The sequence below is a fragment of the Rhinolophus sinicus genome, linkage group LG15, assembly GCF_036562045.2.
Source record: "Rhinolophus sinicus isolate RSC01 linkage group LG15, ASM3656204v1, whole genome shotgun sequence".
In the NCBI taxonomy this organism is placed as follows: domain Eukaryota; kingdom Metazoa; phylum Chordata; class Mammalia; order Chiroptera; family Rhinolophidae; genus Rhinolophus; species Rhinolophus sinicus.
The window spans coordinates 15920072-15939283 of NC_133764.1; the positions used below are offsets into that span (position 1 = coordinate 15920072).

The 19212-nt window shown below is 40.6% G+C and overlaps 1 protein-coding gene across 1 annotated transcript; it reads right to left on the bottom strand.

Moving 5' to 3' along the window:
• Positions 1-334: 334 nt before the first annotated feature.
• Positions 335-19192, bottom strand: GLOD4 (glyoxalase domain containing 4). The gene is made up of 9 exons (XM_019739535.2): positions 19031-19192; positions 16525-16574; positions 15942-16062; positions 11813-11957; positions 8324-8460; positions 7448-7534; positions 7070-7183; positions 6894-6980; positions 335-1649 (listed from the first exon to the last, which is right to left on the bottom strand). Exons 1-9 carry the CDS (start codon positions 19118-19120, stop codon positions 1584-1586), a joined length of 897 nt encoding a protein of 298 aa, XP_019595094.1. The 5' UTR covers positions 19121-19192; the 3' UTR covers positions 335-1583.
• Positions 19193-19212: the final 20 nt, after the last annotated feature.

The following is a 19212-nucleotide window of genomic DNA, read 5'->3' on the forward strand; positions in this document are numbered from 1 at the left end:
TAAATAAAAGTGGGCCGGTATCATAAAGCCCAAATATCCCAGGTAGGTAAATTGCACCAACTTCTATCATGCTAGCTGTACATTTAAGAGAAAAAATTGGTGGTATGTATGTTAAAATACAAGATAAGCAGATAAAGAGGAATCTAATACGTGTTTAGTCATTCAGTACTTACATAAACCACTTATTTTACTGTAACAAACTTAGGAGGCCACATCACAGCAGCCTAATACATGGGGAAAAGTAGTTTCTTTTCACGAGAACAGTATTACTAGAGATTAACATCAAGAATTACTTAATAATCTAATGGAAAATCTGAGAATTAACAAATCATAGTCCAAAGAGACACAGAGGTTTATTTGGTCATTCAAAATTCGTACAATAATTTCCCTACACACAGGAAAAAAATGGGAACCAAATGTCTGGAGGACACATAATTTGGTTTGCTTTGAAACTCATGATAGCTTCCCTAAGACTGAAAATTTAAGTTGAATGAAAAGTGCCTTGAAGCTGGAAAAGGATTTTTTTCTCTCTGAGAAGGTAATCACCTGTAAGAAGGTGAGCCGAAACCCTGCAATTTCCATACCCCACCTGCCAGCAAGGGAGAAGAGGAGAGACTATGATTTACAAGTGATTTTTTATATACTTGTATTATTCTGGAACTGGTAACCTGAGTCAGTCCTTTCCAAGCTCCTCAGTTTCCTTCCTAAAATCTGAATCTGGCCACCACTTCAAATAAGGAATCTTACAGGTTGGTGTAACAGCTTGATTTTAGAAGTACATCTTCAAAACACATTTAATAATAAATATGTCCAATATAATTCTCTTTCCAGTGATTACAAAATTTGTTCTATAGAACAAAACAGCAAACTACAGGAAGACAATAAAAAAAAAAGTATTTTCAGGCTGAAGATATCATCTATTCCAAATTCAACATGTTCTCTTCTTGTGAGGTTTTAAAAAAATTATATAAGGAAACAGCACAGAGCTAGGCAGGTAGCATACCATATTATTAGATTCTTCCGTCTGTTTTCTCTGGCTACGAAAACTTTTAAAGTAAGGAATGTGGGGGTGTTAACTAAATCTTTTGGTACGAGGACATAATTTCTTCAAAAATGTTTAAATGTCAAGGCGTGCTAGAGTGAGGTGTTAGAACAGCACAGTATCATCAGATGCTGGAAATAGTCCTGTTATAAGCATTTGATTAGGATTCATTTGAACAGTTTTTCTCCTAAGATCTACGTGCTTGTCAAAATTCCCTCCATCCCCAACCAAAGGTAACGTTCCATACAGCTGCCCCGGGCCCAAAATAATGTCTTACTAATCTAATAGTGACACACAGATCATGCCATTCCAGTGACAATGCAGATTAAAGCAAGAGTTCTCCTCCAATTGGATTGATAATAATAGGATTTTATACCTAACATAAATCAGAGCTTTCAAAGATTAAAATACACAAATCTTCACCACCCCAGCCTGTACGGGAAACAACCAAGCTGTGAGAGCGTGTATCATAATTGGACACATCAGGCCTCACAGGTGCTAGACAGGAATCGTAAGTGCTCGTTCCACGTGGTGTCTTCTGCTAACCTGAAGCCTTCAGTTTATTTTGTTTAGCAAACCATTCATCACTTTTATCTGCTGCCATTGCCTATAGAAACAGAAATAGAGTATATATTTATTCTAAATCCATAAAACAAAACAGAGTTCACTTTGTACCTCATTGCATTGCATAGACAATCAAGACATTAACAACTGAAAAATGTTCATTCAGAATAGAGTATGTATTATGTTTAATTGGACAGAGGATGCGGATGAGTACTGAGCAATTGCTTCTGGATTCTCACGTCATAAAGATATTGCAGCCAGGAAGTGTGGCTGATGGACGAGAGAGCAAGGACCGAGCACACCTGGCTGTGGGGTCTTTGGGGGAACAGAAAGTACGGACACTCTTAGCACCTGGGTAGGCTCTCAGGAATCTTTAGTGCTCATGAAAGTCAGTCTAATAGTGACACCAAGATTGAAAAGCTATTCTGACGTTTTGTCTATTGAGCATGGACCGATTTCCTTTTTTGTATGCCTGCTCCCACGCCATTCCACTGATGTTGATACCGTTTGGTTAGCTTTGAGCCACCTAATTAAAGAGGAAGCCGTGTTAGTAACAGTGTGTTTGGGTTCCACCAGGGTCCTTTTATCTTATTATTCCATGAAGCTGAGATTAGGGGCTTGCAGAGGCTTAGAACCTAAATCTCTCAAAACTTCCTGTCCAACACAATCAAGCATATGCTAAATAGCTGCATGGTAAGGAAATACATTCATGTATTCAGTCAAAAGCCAAGTACAGAAATATCTTTTAAAATGTCAGTTTTCATTATGAGCCAGGTATTAAGTTGGGTTTGGGTGTGGCAGTAATGATATAATCTGAGGCTTTGAGGAACATAATAAATAGCTGAAATATGAAAACAACTATTTCACATGAAGGTAGGTGTGTGTGTGTGTGTGTGTGTGTGTGTGTGTGTGTGTGTGTGTCGGGCATTTGCTATAATAGAATGACAAAGCGATAGCAAACCAAAAGGAAAGGAGTAACTAACTGGCTGGAGAAATAGGGTAAAAACACTCATCTACTTCAACAGGAAGTCAAAATATGTCTGCAACTAAAAATGAAGAAACAGAAATACATGTGTTTTTTATTTAGAAACGTGAAGCTGAAAGTGGCTGCCCTGGGCAGTGGGACTCAGTAACAGGGCAAGACATTGTTGTCCTGCGTTTATATAAAATCTTAGTACTATTGGATTTTGATGAAAATAAAAAGTATTTAAAAATCAAAGATATGCAATACAACACACAAACACAAAAAACCCACACAGATGCACCAATTTCTTTCTTTTAGGAGCCATAAAAAGTGGAGGAAACGACAAACTCTGATATGGAGAACCCAAGAAAGCTTCTGAGTATTGAAGGATGAGTTGAACAAGATGGGAGGGAAAAAAACCTCAGTTACAGGCAAGAAGATAAATCTCGCTAATATAAACAATTCACGGGGACTGGAATGGAGGTGAACTCGGGGGAGAGGCCACAGAAGATCAGAGAGCAGGAAAGGGCCAGACATGTTACATGTCCTGTCAGAGTTCGGAATGTATCTTGGACGCAACAGAGAGCTATCAGAAGATTAAAGTTTTTTAAATGACTGGATTTGTGCTTTAGAAAGAGAATGCTGGCAGCATGGATTAACTGGAAGGAGGAAGGCGGCCTCTGCCGTATTACAGGTGACAATGATGGCCTTTTCAGAAGGAAGACTAGAGATTTCCGAGGTAGAACTCATAGCTGTTGGTAACTAACAGCTAACAGAACTTAGGGGTGAGGAGAAACAATATTCCAAAATGGCTCTGTTTGTAAATCTAAAACTATTCTCAAGTAAAAAGAATATTAAATGATTTTTAAAAAATGGCTCTAAGGATCTAGCTTAACCAATTGCGATAATAGATAGACAGTGCTGTTCAGGGAAGGGAGCAGAGGATAGAGGAGGAAAAAAAACCTGGCTGTGAAGCCTGAAGACCTCTGTTCAACCCCTTGCCCTGCCACTTACTGAATGTATAACATTGGGTGACTTAATCTTTTTGAGCCTCAGTTTCCTCATCTAAAAGCAGAATGCTATCAACTTTGCAGACTGTGGAAAGAATTAGAGACTAGACATATATAAAGCACTTAAGAACATCTCATATGTCAAAAACATAGGAGATGCTTAATAAATGGGAACTTTTAATATTATTAAAAGAATAGATTTGAGGTGAGGTAAATTAAGTTGTAAACACGCTGAATTTGAAATGTTCATGGTTTATCCAGATGAAGAGGTTTCATTGGTTATAACACTCATCTGAACACACACAAAAACACTAAATGTAAAAGGGGAAGTTTACAAACTAGACTTAAAATTTTTCCTTTTCAAAAGACTTTATTAAGAAAATAAATAGGTACAACATAGACTGGGAAAAGTACTTGCATTTGCAGATATCTAACAAGTGATTTGTATCTAGAACTCAAACAAATCAACAAGAAAAAGTAATTAAAAATATTTAAAAATGGATTTGGATGGGTCTTAAAAAATAAGCAAAGTGAGAGAAGGAGCATTCCAAGACAATAAAATACTGTGAGCAAAGACATACAGAGTAAAAATAAATTCATATTTAGTGATTAGAGAATAGACTAGAATGGCGAAAATGTGAAAGAGACGAGAGGTGTATCTTCTAACTAGTTTTGTCATAAAACTCAATGAATCATATATAAATTATTCTGTATTGATATAGTCCAATCACATTAAAGCTAATTAAAAATATGTATGGCAAACTAACTGTATAAAACCATTTTTAGGGGATCAGGGAAATTTTAATAAGAACTTGATTTTAGGTGACATTAAGGATATAGTACTGATTTTTAAACTGTGATGATGTCAATTACATGGAGATATCTAAGAAAATTCCTTAATTTTTTATTTCTTTTAAATCATCTTAAAATGTGTAAAATACTTAAGTATTCAGGGTATCTGAGATTTGCTTTTGAACGTTCTCTAGCAAAAAAAAAAAAGTGGTGTGGAAGGAATGATGAAAAATTATAGCACAGAGTTGATGAGTGACAGACAGTCAATAGGGATTTGTTGTGCTCTCTGTGTATATTTAGAATTTTTAATGATGAAGTATTAAAAATAAATCTATATGAAAAAAATAAAAATAAATAAAAATAAATCTATACGGAAAGAAATGAACAAAAGCCTGGAACATATAATTCACAAAATAAGATAAGCAAATGGCAAATAAGCATATGAAAAGATGTTTAACATCAGTTGTGGGGAAACGCAAATGAACACCACAATGATAAAACCATTTTACATGTACTAGCATAGCTACAACAACAAAACAAAATGAAACACAAATGTTGGTAAGGGTGCAGAGTAGCTAGAACTCTCATATGAGACATGGCTGACAGGAGTGTCAAAGGGTTCAATCACTTTGGATGACTGGCAGTTTCTTCTAAAGTAAAAGCCAATTCCACTCCTAGATGTTTACCCAAGAGAAATGAAACATATGTTTACAAGAAAATTTACACAAGACTGTTCATAACAGTCTTCCTTTATAATAGATAAAAATATGGAAACAACTCAAATGTCCACCATTGGAAAAAAGGATAAGCAAATTGTTCTAGTCATAAAAATGAATACCACTCAGCAATGAAACAAACAAAAAAACACTGATGTGTGCAATTACAAGGAGGAATCTCAAAAATGTTATGCTGAGTGAAAGAAGCCATTCACAAAAGAATACCTACTGAATGATTCCATTGATATGAAGTCCAAGGACAGACAAAACTAATGTGACAGAAATGAGAACAGTAGTTGCCTCGGGGGGGTGGGGTTGGGGGTGGGCTCTAACTGGATGGAAATGGGCATGAGAAAACTTTCTGCAATGATGAAAATGCTCTATATTTTGAGTAGTGGTTGTAGAGTATATGTAACTGTCAAAACTCATGAAATTGAACACTGAACTTCTGTACATTTAAATTCTATGTATATTTTACCTCAGTAACAACAAAAAATACGTGTTGGGAGCTCAGGGAGATGGAGGAACTAGAAATTAGGAAGAATGGAAGACGGTTGAAGCTCAGGGTAAAGGTAACCAGAGTAGTAGGTAACTTCTACTCAGAGGAGAAAATGTAAGAAATGAAAATAAAAGAGCCAAAGTGGAACTGTGGGTAAAATCACTTTGGGATCAGACACACACAGAGTGTGTGACGGAGGAGAAGCTGCCAAAGAGACATGGACCCCAAAGGAGAGGAGAGCTCCAAAGAGGAAGGAGCTGGCCAGTGATACAAAAGAGCAAGAAGGAAAGAGTCTAGCAAACTTGCCCACTGAGGGGTGGCCTGCGACTCTATTTTCCTTTATGGGAAAATTTGTAAACACTCTATTTTCTCCACATTTCCTACTTTAATTACCATTAATTGAGCGAGCGAGCGTATGTTATTATGTCAGCAGTTGGGCAAGCTCTATAAACCACACAACAATCCCATCAGGTAGATAATCTTATTTTCTCAAATCTTTAGGTAAGAAAAATGAAGTTAAGAGACTAAGTAAATTGCTTAAGGTCAGTCACAGAGATATCAAATGACAGACATGGGATAGATTGATTCGTTCCTTGAATCATCATAGAGTGCTCACTGAGTGCCTACTACATACCAGGTATGTGCTAAAAACGGGGGTACAACAATGAACAGTGGTTTGGATGCTGCTGAAAGATTGAGTTTGATGGGGATAGAAAAGTAGTTTCTGAATTTGGCAATACGAAGGTCACTGATGAAGTTACAATGAGCATTTCACTGAGTGACAGGAACCAGTGCAGGAGAGACTGAAGTGTGAATGTGAGGTAAGAAGTAGAAACAGTATGTAGGCAGATTGTTAAAAATAAATCTGGAGGAGGGTAAATATGGGGTAAATAATAGGCTTTTATAATAGGTTTTTCAAAGCTGGAAGATACTGGAGCTTGTTTGCTGATGAGAATAAGTCACTAGAAAGGAAGAGAATGATGCTATAGAATGAAGAGCCAATGACCAAAAGAGCTGAAGGGATGGTATCCAGGCATTCCATTCCCTGAGCAGAATAATGATGGATACAGCAGCAGTGGCTCCCCAAGGCAGCCTGAGGTAGTGGCGGGGCACCAATGCTGTACCCAGGTAAGAGCCATATAGGTGGCAATGAAGACACAAGTCCCTGGCTCAAAAGTCACCTCGACTGCAAAAGGATATGGTTCTGATAGTAAGAACTGGTCCCTGTTGCTTTGGCCCTTCCCCATATACACTTAACGCCACCCCCTTGGGCCCATGGTGGTAGAAATTTAGAAATGAGACTCACATCATCCAACAATTTGCTTCCCTTTGGATCCATCTTAGAAAGTTCTCGAAATGCTTCATCCCCCACAAAGCAAATTTCATGTCCATCCTACACCAATAAAGACAAAAGGAATTTGGCAAAAAGACACCATAGAAGAAACCTGTGGTGCAGCCTGTCCCTTCCTGAGTAATACTTACAGGGTCAGCCAGAATGACCACTTGTACAGTTGCTTTCCCTGGCGTATCCAGGCTCACCAGAGGAGTCAGAATCTTCTGGTTCTGCCTTTTCATCAAGTCTTCTAAGTCTGGCAACTTGAGGAAAACAAAAGGGAAAAGTGAGCGAGGGGCCGTGTCCCACTCTGATGCTGGGTCCTCATCAGCGCGAGAGGAATGGCAGATCAACCAGAAAGAACCCAGACATCACTTGTTTGATTTCATTATGTCAGCCGCTCTCGAGACAACTGTTGAACTTGCTACCAAAGCCATATCCAGAATGAAGAAGGGAGGCCTAAGGTTCTTAGCGGTTGCACTAGGTAGTCACAGAGCTTAAACGATGGATCTGGTACCAAACATTACCTCTTTCTTGGGGCAAGAAAAGGCAATTCTTCCAAAAGCTGCTGCGTGATCAACTGCGCCCTGGATGCCCTGCAGTTCCAGTTTACACTGAAAAGAAAGAAAGAAGTGGGTTTATTTTTTGGAACAGGTTATGTGGTAAAAAGGAAATTCGAAGGGTGCTAGAGGAATAAAGTAAAAATGAAGTTGCCCTCCACCTCTCACCCGAGGCAACCAGTCAGCAGTTTCCAGTGTATTCTTTTAGACACATGGCATGCACATATCTTTTTTACACAAATGGTAGCACAATTTACACATCCTGTGCCTTCTTTTATTTCAATTAATGTTACCATATCAGCATATAAAGATTCACCTCATTATTTTTGATAGCTGCATAGTAATCCACTCTATGGATGAAGTATAAATGATTGAACTATTTTTCTAATCCATAGGACACTTACATTCTTATATTTTGCTATTACAAACAATGCTGCAACAGATAACCTAGTACACCATTCTTTGTGAACATGTATGATGAGTATGTCTATAAGATAAAATACTGGGAATAGACCTGCTGGGTCAAAATGCAAGGACTAAAATCATGCTCAAAGGCTAGGTTAGTTAAAAAAAGAAAAAGATGAAAATACGTGATCATTACAGCATTAAATCTTATCTATGTCTCTTCTGACCCAGCAATTCCACTTCTGAAAGGATATATCCTCAAATCTAAACAAAAGTAACATCTGAGTGGTAAGGTTATCAGCAATTTTTATTTTCTCCTTTCTGTTAATCTGTATAAATACCGAATCACTGTGCACAAACTATGGGAATAACCCTCACGTTAACCTCATTATAAGCCAAACTCAAAGTACCAGATTATTGCTCTCCAAGATCACTCACCTGGTTATCAGCATAGCCCAGCAAAGCCCTCTGCTTCTCTTCATCTTTTTCATAAATTTTCATTCCCAGTAGATTAGACCAGTAGTTCAAGGACTTCTGAAGATCAGACACTGCTAGAGTTACTTTTAATACAGGATCTGTAGGGTAATAAAACAGCAGGAATAGATAGGTCAGTGCAATGGAATAGAATAGAAAGACCCAAACAGGCTTACAAGAATTTAGTTTATAAGAAAGGGATTTTAAGTCAGTACGAAAGAATACATTGTTCAATAAATGTCACTAAGATAACTGGCATCTCATTTGGTGGGAAAAAGTTACACCTTTAAACTAAATGGCAAAACACATGCCTGGGGCGGCCGGATGGCTCAGTTGGTTGGAGCGTGAGCTCTGAACAATAGGGTTGCTGATTTGATGCCCACATGGGCCGCTGAGCTGCGCCCTCCACAACTAGATTGAAGAAAGCGAGCTGCCGCTGAGCTTCCGGAGGGGCGGCCGGATGGCTCAGTTGGTTAGAGCACAAGCTCTCAACAAGGTTGCTGGTTCAATTCCCTCAAGGGATGGTAGGCTGCACCCCCTTCAACTAAAGATTGAGAACAGCAGCAACGGGACTTGGAGCTGAACTGCACCCTCCACAGCTGGATTGAAGGACAACAACTTGGAGCTGATGGGCCCTGGAGAAAAACACTGTTCCTCAATATTCCCCAATAAAAAATTAAAAAAACAAACAAAAACAAAAACACATGCCTGATGGGTTAAAGGATTAAGTTTAAAGAATGAACCCATGAGGGGCGGCCCGGTGGCTCAGGCGGTTAGAGCTCCGTGCTCCTAACTCCGAAGGCTGCCAGTTCGATTCCCACATGGGCCAGTGGGCTCTCAACCACAAGGTTGCCAGTTCAATTCCTCGAGTCCCGCAAGGGATGGTGGGCAGCGCCCCCTGCAACTAAAATTGAACACGGCACCTTGGGCAGAGCTCCCGGATGGCTCAGTTGGTTGGCGCACGTCCTCTCAACCACAAGGTTGCTGGTTCGACTTCCACAAGGAATGGTGCAACTAGCAACCCTGCAACTAGCAACGGCAACTGGACCTGGAGCTGAGCTGCGCCCTCCACAGCTAAGACTGAAAGGACAACAACTTGAAGCTGAACGTCACCCTCCACAACTAGGACTGAAAGGACAACAACTTGACTTGGAAAAAAGTCCTGAAAGTACACACTGTTCCCCAATAAAGTCCTGTTCCCCTCCCCCCCCCAAAAACAAGGAAAAGAAAGAACTGGAACGGTCAATGAACACATGAAAAAAATTTAATCTCACAAATGAGCAAATAAAATATTTTGTTATCTAATTGGCAAGTAATTTACAAAGTTCGCAGCGCTGACTGATAGGGCAGGGGGAGACCACAACCATATAATACTGGTCGAGTGGAAATTAGTCCATTTCTGGGCAACAGTTTGACAGAATATATCAAAAGCCTACAAAATGCACACTGCTTTTGAAAGAGCAATCCCATTTTCAGCAATTAAAGAAGTAATTGTGGATGTATGAAGGGCTTTCTTCACAGACACTCATCACAGTGTTGCTTGTAACAATGAAACACAGGGACAACATAAATATCCAACAACAGAGAACTGTTTATCATCCTACAAAGGGAGACAATGGAATCTGAAAAAATGTATATATATATATATATATATATATATATATATATATATATATATATTTAATTGTATATTTATATTTTTGATAAAAGATTGGAAAGATATACTTGATAATGTTAACAGTGGTTATCTCTGGATATATGGGTACTGTTTTCTTTTATTTTGCTTAGTTGTCTAGGAAAAAAATCTACTTTTTGTCAAAAGAATAAAAGTTACAAAGTTATATCAAAACACAACATTATTGGAAACTTTTATATTGTAAAGTGGCTTTCTGAAGAGCTGTTCCAAGTCTACATGTAACTATGATAAACCCAATACATTTTTCTTCCGTTTCTAGCAATATTATGACCAAAGCAAGGTGTTTCTCACAGGTCTGTCTGTCTCCCTGGCAGACGGTTTGAGTTTTCTCTGTTCATTGAGAGATCAACAAATTCCAGCGACTTGGAAGGGATGGGGCAGAAATGGTAACAAGTGGGTGGAACTACATATAAGTGAGTCAAAGGAAGGATGGACGCCAGCTCGACTGATAGCCTTGACTATATTACCCATCAGAAGTTAATGCCTCAAGGTATTATCATTCCAAAGCATCTTAGGATTGTGGGGCTCTCCATTATCTTACATCAAGATAAGGGAAAAAAATGTGCAGTGGAATTAGTGGCAGGAGTTAAGCTTTAAAGTTAGTATACAAATCAACAGTCACCTATCAATAAAGTCATCATAAAAATCCCTTAAATCACTAGTGAAATACAGAAGTACCGTCTCTCAGTAAGTCCCACAGCGCCAGTCTGAACTCCCACACTGGCACGGATCGCTCTTTCTCCTGCGGAGCTCCAGATGAAAAGCAAGTAGACAGCAATCGGACTCAGTATGAGGGGCATGTGGGACTTGAGGCAGACGGTGGAGGAAAGAGAAACCTGCCTCCCATCTCAGGTCCACTGAGGGGCACGTGCTCAGAGTGAAACGGCAGGCAGAACTGCCCTTGCTATTCAGCAGTGTTTTTTTTTCTTTTGGCCGAGCAGGTAGCAGCATTTGCAGGAATTAAATACACACACCGCGTAAGAGGAGGACGCCTCTGCTGTAAACGAAACCCATCAGGCAGCTTCTGTGCTGCTCCCCGTGGCCGTCAGTGCAGTGGACCCCTCCGTTCCACTCCTCCCTCCCTCCCTGAGTGTCAGCGCTACAGTTTGGGAAACTGGCCTCAGCTGGAGGGACGCGCGACTACCTGGTCTGAGGATAATCCTATTTCTCTTGCTGGTGACTGGTGCAGGAGCAGGCATGTGAATCAAATCTGACCAGGAAGTCTGCTGGATGATTCCAGGAGTTTTGCTCTGCTCTTAACAAAGTGCAACAGGCAGTCAGTCTCCCTCTCTTACCAGAAGAGAGTGTGTGAGCATGTAGCCCCCACTTCTACTGGCAGCCACCCTACAACCATGAGGGAAACCGCCTCTAGAAGTGGACTCGTGAGGACAAGAGAGTGTAGAGAGAAAACTGGGGTTCTTGACGCCATTGCTGAGCTGCTGAATCAACTAACCCTGAAAGCTTTCCTACCTACAGAATGCCTGCCCTGTGAGCTAAAAAATTTCCTTATTGCTCAAGCCAGTTTTCTGTTATAACTGAAAGTATCCTAAATAGCTACATTACCGGTAGAACAGAACCAGTCTAGATCCCCTATAAAGTTCTAATGAGAAGAAAATCTCTCCAAGAACAAACAATACCAGCTTGGGAAAGACATGTTACGCCAGTATAGAAAGACTCCACAGGAGAAAGAAATCCAGTTCCCTCACTCCTTCCATCAGAGGTACCCTTACACAGAGGGCTTTTATTAGTGTAATTACCTGACTGAGGTGGACTGCTGTTCTGCAGATAGAACTTATATCCTCCTGGGGCCTCAGTTTCAAAAACCCCTTCTGCAACTTCACGGAGTGGCCACTCCAGCTTCCTGGCATTGCTGACAGCCTGTTTCGAGGCAAGTGTGATGCCCTGTGACAAACAACAACATCATTCAAGAGCATAATCATAACAGAACTTTTATAGAATAAGATAATGGGGCAAATCCCGTTGCCTTTACATCATATCACCTAAGATTTAACTGGCATTCAAAATTTTTGTCTAGTGGTTTCAAAATAGGTTTTGGGATGTCTTTCTCTTACAAATATTCCAAACTTTGTGAATCATAGAACAGAAATTCATGCCCGAGAAGTTTGATCCATTTAATACCAAAGATAATCTCTCCTAATTTTAAAGATCTAGTCAGAGAAATCTTTTTTTTCCTCCAGGGCCCATCAGCTCCAAGTCGCTGTCCTTCAATCTAGTTGTGGAGGGCGCTACTCAGCTCCAAGTCCAGTCACCATTTTCAACCTTAGTTGCAGGGGGCACAGCCCACCATCCCATGTGGGAATTGAACCAGCAACCTTGTTGTTGAGAGCTCGCGCTCTAACCAACTGAGCCATCCGGCCACCCCTTGGGAAGCTCAGCGGCAACTCATTGTCTTCAATCTAGTTGTGGAGGGCGCAGCTCACTGGCCCATGTGGGAATCAAACCAGCAACCCTGTCGTTCAGAGCTCATGCTCTAACCAACTGAGCCACCTGGCAGCCCCAAAGATCTAGTCTGAGAAATCTTGATCTTACCTTGGCTCACCGGTTACCTATTCAAGATATTTTTTTATTTTTGCTTTTTAAACAAAAAAATTTAAACCAACCATCAAGGCATTCTTAATTTAAATTTAATCAAAATACCTAAAAATGCACACCTATGCCTTCTTATAAGGCCAGCCTCGGTTCTAGCTTGCGATTATTGGAACAGCCTCTCTCCAGTTTTGTCAATCCATCATCCACTCTGCGGCCAGAGGAAGCTTTGTGAAACACACCCTATAGTCTATTCTTCTCCAGAGAGCAAGCCCATGTTGTTTTTCCTGCCTAAAACCCTTGCTGGCTCTTCATTTCACTTAAGGATGGCTCAGAATGGCCTGAAAGGCCCAACCCAAGCTGACGCCATGTTATTTCTGACCCCATCTCCTGCTCCTTTCCCCTTGCTCTCTATTGCAGCCCCACTGGCCTTCCTGCATTTTCCTGAACATGCCAGGAGCTGTTTGAAGGCTTTTGCACAGGCTGTTTCTCTACCTGGAATGCTCTTCCCCGAGATACCCACACAGCTAACTCCTTTACCTCCCTGAGCCTTTTCTCAAATGTCAGCTCCTCCCTGACACCCTCCCTCAACACCCTACTTAAAATCAAAACCAGCCATCTGCTCCACACTCCCAATGCCCCTTACTCTGCTCTATTCTTGCCCCATAACAATGATCAACATTAAAATAACGCATTATATGATTTGTTTATTATTGGTCATTATCTGTCAGGCCCTGGACCGCCGCCCCTGCCAGGCACAGATTTTTGTTTTGTTCACTGGTTAGCCAAAGATCCTGAAATAGTGCCTGGCACAGAGGAGGCACTCAATAAATATTTGTTACACGAACAAATACTGTAATAAATAACTTAACACACAGGTCATTTCACATACTTGTTAACATACATGTAAACCCAATTCCTAGATGTAAAACTGCAAGGTCAAAGATAAATGCATTCATTATTTTGATACTGCCAGACTGAGGTTGTACCGATGTACACTCTTATTAGTGATGTATGAGAGTGGCAGTTTTCCAACACCCTCCCTAACACAGTGTGTTATCACCCTTTTTTATTTTTGCCAGGCTGGCAGGTGGCAAATAGCAGCTTGGAAGCTGAACATCTTTTTCGATGTTTAAGAGACATTTCTAATGTCTTTTCTGTGAACTGTCTTTGTGTAGTTTTTGCCCTTTTTATAAAAACTATTAAGCTGTTGATCCTTTTCTTTCTAATATACAGGAATTCTTTATACCTGGGGGGGGGTGCAAAGAAATGTATACACATGACTTGTATTCATCTTTTGTTATCGGTATTTATTATTACAATTTTAATACAGTTTTTTCCTTTCTTAAAACCTGTATCCATTTTTTGGGCACCCTCTGTATATATGGGATTCTGTTTAACCTGTTTTTCTTTTTGTTCCATGAACTGAAAAGCAGCGAAGGTACCTTTTGTCAGGGATACTGTACTGCCAAAGTCTCTCAGGAAGCCCATGGTGGAGCAGTCAAGCTGTTCTCCACCTACCTGACTACTAGCCCCTGCAGTCCAGCAATCAACATGTGACTGGAGCCAGTTAAATGCTGATGGCACCAAAATGGTTTGTCTCTTTCTTCTCTCCCTGATTTAAATTTGCAGAGTAAAGAAAAGAAAGATAAGGAGGGGGGCAGCTGGTTAGAGCATGGTGCTGATAACACCAAGGTTGCCAGTTCAATCCCCACAAGGGCCACTGTGAACTATGCCCTCTTTAAAAAAAAAAAAAAAAGTGATATGTGTGTGTTAAATCAACTAGACTTAATATCATTAAATTTAAAAAAAAGAAAGAAAGAAAAAGAAAGGGAAGGAGAAACACACACTCTCACATCCTTTCAGTCACCAACCCGTATCAACTCTACCTCCTAAACATCTCTCATATCTGTTCACCTCTATCTGCCACGACTACCATGTTACTTAAGGAGCTGCTAGTCACTTCCTGTACTATCCTTGGGGCTAGTTTCCTCACGTCCGGTCTTACTCCCTTCCAACCCTATCTCCATGCTCTACACAGGTGGATTCTTGCACACAAGTACTGTACCATTCCTCTGCTTACTAATGGCTTCTCTCTGCTTCCAGAATAAAGTCCAAGCATCTTAATGTGATGTGGCCCCAGCTTACTTCTCCAGCCTCAACTCTACCCACTCCCTTCGTCACACACTAAGCCCCAGCTAGACTATGCTCCTCACAGTTCTGAGTGCCATGGTCCCTCCCACCTCCGCGCCTGGACATGCTGCGGATTCTCATCTCACCCTCCCACCCAATCTTACTCACCTGGTGCGGATGGCACTTCTGAGAAGCGTTCCCTGCACTCTCATCTCTCTGGGAACAGGTTGGGAATTCCTCCTATGTGTTCCCACATCTCTGTCCTTATCCCAATCTTAGCACTTATCACATTGTATTCTTGTCTATTCATTTGTTTCCCCCACCAGACAGGAAGCTCCTAGGCCAGGGAACATGCTTCACTCTCTATCTTATCCCCAGAACCTAACAAGATACAAGGCATATAGTAAATCACAATAAATATCTGTTAAATAAATTAGTGAGAAACATGAAAAGAAAAACAAATATATTATCATATGAAATCTGAATAGCCCTTTCCATTTACAAAATGTTTTTATAGATATTTGATCCTCATAAAAAACTTCCATCTAGATATTATTATTTTAACAAGAGTTAATAGGAATAGTGAGATCAAATGACCAAAATAACACCTAGCATGAGGTAGATCTGCTTAGTAGACTCTGAGCAAAAATTAGTTACTCCTGTCTTGCTATGTATTTGGTCCCAGTGACAGTCTATCTAGCACATAGTAACTGCTCAATAAACGGTTGACCCTATTACTAGAATAAGTGCATGACTTGAGTTCTTGAATGAATATGTTCTTTTTATCCATAAAACCTTCTCAGATTTTTCTGACTAGGATTGGCCGTAATAGCCTAACCCAACTATAACAGTCCACTTGACAGAAAATTATTTCTCTGGATGGCGATCGGGACCTGACCAGACCAATATGACTCTGGCACTTGACCTCTTGAGGTTCAGTCATTCCCCTAGAGGTATCCTGTGTCCTTCAAAGCTGTCTCTAAGTTTTGGGTTTGATTCCCACACATTGGGAGAACACATTTCATTCTGAATCCAGCTCTGAGACAGGGTCCCCAAGCATGTTTGTTTTGTTTTAAATAGAAAATATCACTAAACTGTACCCAAAAGCCATCAATTCAATGGTTATCATCACTGATACCTAAAGCTGTATCAGTGATCTCAATAAAAGGTACAGCCAAGAATCTGCTGGAACAAAATGATATTTACCATGAAGTCATTGCCGAGCTTGTAGTCTCCGATGCCGTAATTGTAGGTCAGTTCTGCCACAAAATGATCATCCTCGGGTCCAAATCCCACCATTGTTTTACTCCATTTCCCATCATAAGGCCTAGAAAAATGAAAGCAAATTACTCCAGTGACCACAGAAGAATGTGCCGTAGGCAGGCCTCACCCAAAGAGCTACTGGGACAGAGAGGTGGGCAGTCCCTTCTGGTCCTCTAAGAACCCATCAGGATGCGATGACCCCCACTGGTGCTCAGAGCAGCTGTGGACAGTGCTCATGTGCCCCATCACCCAAGGCTCCAAGGACCATTTGTTTGGCACTTACTTAAGGGAAAGACTCATTTATCTTTTCTTTAAAGTAGGGGACAGAATCCCATAAAGGTCGTCCTCCAAGCTGGCCTTAATTTAATGTTGTTGCATATCCATAAATAAGCATCCAATTCCCAAGAGGCCTTGGAATTTCCCAGCTTGCCGTAACTTCTAAGTTTAAAGAGACACTCGATAAGATGTATTCATCTCCAGGGGTATTAGGAGCCTAAAGAGGATATGAAGAAACAAGGTGTCATACCCATTACAGGCAGCTTTGCAGCCTTCTTCAAATTCTTCATGACGCAGAATCTGGAAGGGAATTAGAATAAATTGTCAAGTTTTACTACTACTGCACACAGCATATTTCACACAAATGAAAATGTCAAAACACAAACATTGTCATTTATAAGCTGCACTTGTAAAACAAACAAAAGATAATAAGCTTTATCTCTTTCCCAGTCTAGAAGTACTAGAAGTGAGAAAGAACAGCTTGACACCAAGAGCCAGACAACCAAGAAAAGTTGTGACATCTGTTTCGATTGGGAAGCAGTGCTGTGTTGTCACAATAATGGAACCTTCAGAATGAGAAGTCTGTTTTGAAATTCTGACTGTCAGTTAGTAGTTGTGTAACTCTGAGACCGTTGTTTAGGATCTGAGTTTCCTAATATGGTATGAAAATTGATAATTTATTAAAGCATTTGACACAGAACCTAGTACACAGTAGGCTCTCAATGTATTAGTTTCTATTTTCCTTTTAGATTCCCACTTCTACTGCTCCAGTTCAAGCTCCCATCACTTCTCTCCCATTAATAGTCTCAGAGACTATTAATACTCATCTTTCTTGACCTCCTTCCTTCATACCACTATGGATGAAAAAGGGGCTCTATAATAAACCTGACAAGTCCAGTGACTGAAAGTAACCTCAGTCACTGGTGATCTGATCATAAATTCCTAACTGGGAAGGTCATGATGGGTAGTCATGCCCCAAGCATATCACTTCATTAGTAAAAGGTTTATCTTTGCCTGTCCATTGTTTCTGTGCATCTTAGGGTAACACACCTTTGACATGTCTCTTTTTCACACCCCTCAGAAGCATAATTACCCTCAAGAGAGCACCTAATCTTGTTAACTATCCTGCAATCCAATCCCCACCTTGCTGTCTCCCTCCTTCATATAATCTTCCTTACGTTCCCTCCTTTATTCCAAATGTATAAAAGAAACTGCAAAACTCTTTCTCTGAAGCATGTGTGATCTTGCTTCCTGGCAATGTTGTCAGTTTGACTCAAATAAACTTATAAAAATTCTCTACAGGTTTGGATGTTTCTTTCGTTGACACCACCATAAAATTATGTCCCTAAAGCACAGCTCTGATCACATCATCGTCCTGGTAAAATGTAAGGGAACTCCCTGCTTACTGTGGCATAAAAATCTAAATTTCTTAGCATAGAATTCAAGAAACTACCAGAAACAGTCCCAATCTATTTGTCCCGATATCCCATTTCCTCAACTTCAACTATGTAATCTAAGCTAAAGGCACATAAAACTCATGGTGTTTCCCATACATATCTTATCTTTGCATCCACTATTCAGTTTTTCTAGTATACTACCCCCTTTAATCTTGGTTCTAAAGAAATCCTACCTTTAGAGGTCAACTCAAATGCAAGGTCTTCATGAATTATTTCTTGACCACCCAGGTTGGAGTTAAATCTCTTCTTCTGTTGTATTAGGTTGGTGCAAAAATAATTGCGGTTTTTGCAATTATTTTTAATCTTTTAAACCACAATTACTTTTGCACCAACCTAATATTTTGATAATAGTTAACATTTATATAATACATACAATGTGAAAAAGGTTACACATATAATAATGTGTTTAATCTTCACAATAACTCTTTAATCAATGAGGAAACACATTAAGGGAGAGCTTTGTGGTTTTTCTATCACTTATCAAATTTTGACTTCCATTACTGTTAGCTATGTACAAACCTAATTCTCACTCCCACCCCATCCCAGGCCAGAAGCTTTAATTGAGGACAGATATTTTCATTTTCATTTTTGTCACTAAAACGCAACACAGTACCACGAAACACCAACAGTATGTTTTTTTACATGCAACTCTTTGCACCGTATTCTGCATTGTCTCTACATTACATTGCACCCTGGCTTACTTATCAGGAGCTCCCCAAGAGCCTCCGCCTATTTGTCACCCAGGTGACCCCTGCAGAATCACAGCTACTCAGTGCTGAAGAGGGGCCACTTCTGGGTGTTGGAGAGGAGAATGGGTTCTAAGTTCACACTTAGTTCTCGACTGTAGACAGGAGAGTGGAAGCATTCAAACCAGATTGAGTATCCAAAAGAGACCATTCAAACAAAACATCCTTGAGAGAAACAGCTCCCAATATGCCGACTATCTAAACCAAAGGGCTCCAAAACCGGAAGAGACTGAGTTATTGTTCCTTGGAAGAGTATTAGATAACTTTTTGTTTGTTTACTGTCTTTCCCACTAGACTGGAAGACCACAAGGGCACTTACTCAATATATACGTATGAATGAATTTAAATAAATTCATTCCCCTAACTCAACCAGCGACTCGCAGTTTCCTGACGCTGAAAACCAATCAGGGCTAATGGGGAGTGCGGGGCGAAGGTCCGACACCCAAGTTCTAGCTGATACCGATGACAAACCCATGTCTCCCTCCCCTCCGCCAGGTGCGGCTCAGCGCCCCTCCCACCCTCGCGCGCCAGCCCCTCTCGGCCCCAACTGCACCTTCATCCCGAGGACATCACGATAGAAACGTGCCGTCTGGAACCGGTTTCCCACTTTGAATACGAAGTGCAGAGCTCGGCGAGTGGCCATGACTAGCGACACACAACCGTCTCGCGTACAGCGCCGCTCCACTCACAGGTAACGCCTTCGGGCCGGTGACGTCACTGGTTGTCGCCGGCGCG